Source organism: Octopus bimaculoides, chromosome 13, assembly GCF_001194135.2.
Source record: "Octopus bimaculoides isolate UCB-OBI-ISO-001 chromosome 13, ASM119413v2, whole genome shotgun sequence".
Taxonomy (NCBI): Eukaryota; Metazoa; Mollusca; class Cephalopoda; order Octopoda; family Octopodidae; genus Octopus; species Octopus bimaculoides.
In genome coordinates this window covers 27999425-28004367 of record NC_068993.1, presented here as the reverse complement: position 1 = coordinate 28004367, position 4943 = coordinate 27999425, and the positions used below count along the sequence as shown (strand labels likewise).

The 4943-nt window shown below is 34.6% G+C and overlaps 1 protein-coding gene across 2 annotated transcripts in view; it reads left to right on the top strand.

Moving 5' to 3' along the window:
* Window positions 1-4937, top strand: part of LOC128249283 (zinc finger protein 84-like) — a 6712-nt gene extending 1775 nt beyond the window's left edge. Inside the window, exons 1-2 of one of the 2 annotated variants that reach the window (XM_052972383.1) lie at window positions 79-1052; window positions 2595-4937. In XM_052972383.1, the coding sequence (XP_052828343.1) occupies window positions 2675-3958 (1284 nt within the window). In that variant the 5' untranslated portion in view covers window positions 79-1052; window positions 2595-2674 and the 3' untranslated portion in view covers window positions 3959-4937. Of the gene's footprint in view, window positions 1-78; window positions 1053-2594 lie in introns of those variants that run through there. The other variant, XM_052972382.1, reaches the window with a different exon arrangement.
* Window positions 4938-4943: the final 6 nt, after the last annotated feature.

Here is a 4943-nt window from a genome sequence, read left to right as displayed (position 1 = left end):
AATTTTACAGAAACACCTTTCAAATGGCATAGATTACGATTATAAAAAAAATTTGAAGGGAAAATGTTTTCTGAAAGGACTGTCGGAAAATTCACACGATCCCTTTTTTTTTTCCCTCATAGCTTTCAGGATCTAGTTTAGCACCCGGTCACCAAAACAAAAGAAAAGAAACCCAGTCTACTAGGTGTAAAAAAATTTTTTTTTTAAATGTGCAGGAAACGAAAATGAAAACAAAAATTTGCGCAAACGAACGGACGGTGGATGGGGAGAGGACTTTCGGAAAATTCACCTGATCCAATTTTTTCCCTCATAACTTTCAGGAAAATGGATATCTTTTAGTGAAATTTTACAGAAACACCTTTCAAATGGCATAGATTACGATTATAAAAAAAATTTGAAGGGAAAATGTTTTCTGAAAGGACTGTCGGAAAATTCACACGATCTGTTTAGCATACTTTTCTTATAGAAAATATATTTTCTTACACACACAGCTTCTTTTTATTATTATTGTTTATATTCCACCAATATTCCACAAATTTCTTTATCATCATAATCTATGCCATTTGAAAGGCTTTGGAGAGGTTTACTTGAAATCTATCCCTCATTTTATTTTCAATATTGTCACATTTGAAAACTAGTACTCGAGAATGGAGAATTTCAATATCTGTGAAAATTGTAATTTTGATTACTATGAATGCATCAGCACTTTTCGTTGTAATGATCAAAAGTCAGTTGAGATCCTTCGTTCACACGGAGTATTACGAAACAGTGATATGCCAACATTGAAATAATGATGGGAAAATGCCTCACTCTAACAATTTTGAAAATAGCACACATAGAAACATACACACACAAAACATTGAAAGACTGTAGAGAGACATAAAAGAATCAATCCAAAAGCCAGGAATTCGATATCAAAATATCTGCAACAATATTTTGCAAGATATTTATTTATGACTTCTCAACATGAAGAAAGTTCTTCATAGAGGCAGCCAAGTTATACCTTCCTCTCTCGAATTGTTGCCATCAAATAATTATCAACCAAGACAAAGGTATGTATATGTGTATATCTACACATTTTTTACACCTATTAGACTTTTTTTTGTTTTTGTTTTGGTGACCGGGTGCTAAACTAGATCCTGAAAGTTATAAGGGAAAAAACGGTTCATTTTCCGACAGTCGTCTCTCCACCCCTTCGGAAATCATTTTCCCCTCAAATTTCTTTATAATCATAATTTATGCTGTTTGAAAGGTGTTTCTGTAAAATTTCATTAAAAGATATCCATTTTCCTGAAAGTTATGAGGGCAAAAATTAGATTGTGTGAATTTTCCGAAATCCTCTCCCCACCCCTTGGGGAAACATTTTCCCCACAAATTTCTTTAAAATCGTAGTCTATGCCATTTAAATAATATTTCTATAAAATTTCACTAATATATATCCATTTTCCCGAAAGTTATGTGGGGGAAAATTGCATCTTGTGAATTTTCCGAAAGTCCTCCCACAAATTTTTAATATTCGTTTTCTACACATTTATTTACACCTATTAGACTGTTTTTTTTTGTTTGTTTTGGTGACCAGGAGTTAAACTATATATTAACCACATTCAGTACTGAGTTAAAATTATCATACAGGCATGATATTTCCACCAGAACTTCCTTTATAATTTTATTTCACCAATAAACATCAAGAAAAGTTGTTAATCAGTTTTTCAAGTATCTAGCATTATCTACAACAATAATTTGAGCCTGTATTGGTTTTCTCCTTTTGGTTTCTTTTCAAGATTTGAGGAAGGAACACTATACTGAATCATATCAATGTTCTTCATTTCTCAAAACTACAGTAGTATTGAAAGGTTTTTGCTTTTCATGGTTTGATCTGGAGGAAAAGTTATGCCTATGGTCTTCATGGCTGTGGTGCAGCTTTTGTTCTTGAAAAGCAGGCCACTGAAGTTTCAGTAAAAAGGCACTAAGGAATAAAGTACATTAGTGACTTCATGCTAATCATTCTGGTCATCTTTTTCTGATGTGTTGTAGGATGACCATATGTGTATCACTGCTGTGTTAGAAGTAAGTTGCATACAGTTCTATTACTTGTATTAAATCAACTCTTCTGTTTAACTAAGTATACCTGCTTTAAGTCTGTTAATAAATTGGCCAGTGTATAACACTTTATTGCAAAATTGGCAAGCATTCATATGTTTTAATATTTCATTATGAATGTGCTATTTTCATGTGAAGTCTTAACTCTTAAGCATTCAAACTGGCCATACCTGGCCAAAATATACAACTTGTTTCATGTTGAAACTGGCCAGATCCAACCTCTGACCGTGACCCTACAATGTCATTCTAAAACTAAATAATCACATTCTCAAAATCTCTAAACTACAAGATATTGCATGACTAATTCAATACAATATAAACAAACATACATTGCATTTGATGGAATAATGTGAATACTAAAGGGCTAATCTCCTTTGAAATACTGATCTACTGTCTGTGTTTATGAAAACTATATGATACTGATGCGATTAGTTATTCATACATTCTACAATTTATTGGTAAATGTATCTAATATTTATTTTATTTTATTTCAGGATATATTTACTTGCAAATGTCTTAGCAGAAGGGAAAAATAAGATCAGAATTTTAAGTTTGAAGTTTCTATGTTCAAAGAATGTTTCAGAAAGCTGGAAAACGTTACAAATGTAATATTTGTGGGAAAACACTTACTACAAAATGTAAATTATCTATTCACAAGTGCACTCACACAGGGGAAAAGCCATACAAGTGTAAAATATGTGGAAAAGCATTCTCTAAAACAGGTCATTTAAAAGCTCACTTACATACTCACACAGGAGAGAAGCCACACCACTGTGAAATATGTGGGAGAGCATTTTCTACAAAAGGCAATCTAACAGCACACACACTTACTCACACTAGAGAAAGGCAATACCACTGTGAAATATGTGGGAGACCTTTTACTCAATTTGGTAACTTAACAAGACATAAACGTATTCATACTGGAGAAAAACCATTCAAGTGTGATGATTGCGGGAAAGCTTTTTCTAATGTGAGTGACTTTCAAAGACACAAAAGTGTGCACTCAAAGCCATACCACTGTGAAATATGTGAGAAAACATTTGCTGTTAAATCTTCCTTGATAGTACACAAACGTTCTCATACTGGAGAGAAACCATATCAGTGTGAAACATGTGGGAAAGAATTTTCAGACAAACCTGTATTAAGAAAGCATAAACGTGTTCACACTGGAGAGAAACAGCACCACTGTGACATATGTGGGAAAGCATTTCCTGAAAAATATGTTGTAACAATACACAAACGCACCCATACGGGAGAGAAACCATATCACTGTGAAGTTTGTGGAAGAAAATTTGCTGATCAGAGCAGCTTAAGAGGACATAAACGTGTTCACACTGGAGAAAAGCCACACAACTGTGAAATCTGTGGCAAAGCATTTGCTCAAAATGGTTCTTTAGTAAGACACAACCGCATTCACACTGGAGAAAAACCATATCACTGTGAAATATGTGGAAAATATTTTTCAAATAATACCATATTAAGAAAACATAAACGTATTCACACTGGAGAAAAACCACATCACTGTGAGATTTGTGGGAAAGCATTTTCTCAAAAGACTTTTTTAACAGTACACAGACGTACTCATACTGGTGAGAAACCATATCACTGTGACGTTTGTGGCAAAGAATTTTCAGAAAAGGGTAGCCTAATAGGACATACACGTATTCATACTGGGGAAAAACCTCACCACTGTGAAATCTGTGGCAAAAGATTTTCTCAAATTGGTACTTTAATAAGACATAAACGCACTCACACTGGGGAAAAACCATACAACTGTGCTACTTGCGGGAAATCGTTTGCTCGTAGTGATTATAAATATACTCATAAATGTGCTATTGATAATGGAAACAAACCTTAGCACTGTGTTTTGAAGGAAAGCATTTTTTACATAATTTACCAGTTTTCTTACTCAAGCTTATTCACAAGAATAAAATCATAACTGTGACATTTCTGGTGAAGCATATATGAGAGAGTATTAAAACATATGTTTATTGGATGTAAAAAAATTTTTTAGATGAATAATTTTCTGTGAGTCTTGCATGGATAACAAAATAATTTGAAGTGACAAAACATTAACTACCACTATTGTAATGCAGAAAGAGTGAAACTAAGGGAAGCAACCCCAGTATAGGACTCGCATTTTATTTATCAACCTCGGTAGGATGAAAGGCAAAATTGATGTTGACAGAATTTGAACTCAAGACCCAATGCTAGAAGGATTATTGCAAAGCAATCAATTTGATGCTCGAATGACTACCAACTGGTTTCCTTATACATGTATATACAGTTTTAATGTAAATTTTTATACATTACTCTTTTACTTGTTTCAGTCATTTGACTGCGGCCATGCTGGAGCACTGCCTTTTAGTCGAGCAAATCGACCCCAGGACTTATTCTTTGGAAGCCTAGTACTTATTCTATCGGTCTCTTTTGCCGAACCGCTAAGTTACGGGGACGTAAACACACCACCATCGGTTGTCAAGCGTTGGTGGGAGGACAAACACACACACATATATACGACGGGCTTCTTTCAGTTTCCGTCTACTAAATCCACTCACAAGGCTTTGGTCAGCCTGAAGCTACAGCAGGAGATACTTGCCCCAGGTGCTTTGCAGTGGGACTAAACCCAGAACCACGTGGTTGGGTAGCAAGCTTCTTACAACATGGCTGTGCCTGTGCCTATTTAAACTTCTTTTTAATAAGGATTCTTATTTCTCAAAACTGACTCACCACATTTTGCTATAGATGAGGCATTCACTCCACTGACAACAGTAGCATATTTTCATCCAACGCTCACATAAGAGATGCATGCATGGCCGTGTTGTTGAGATGGAAAAGGATGG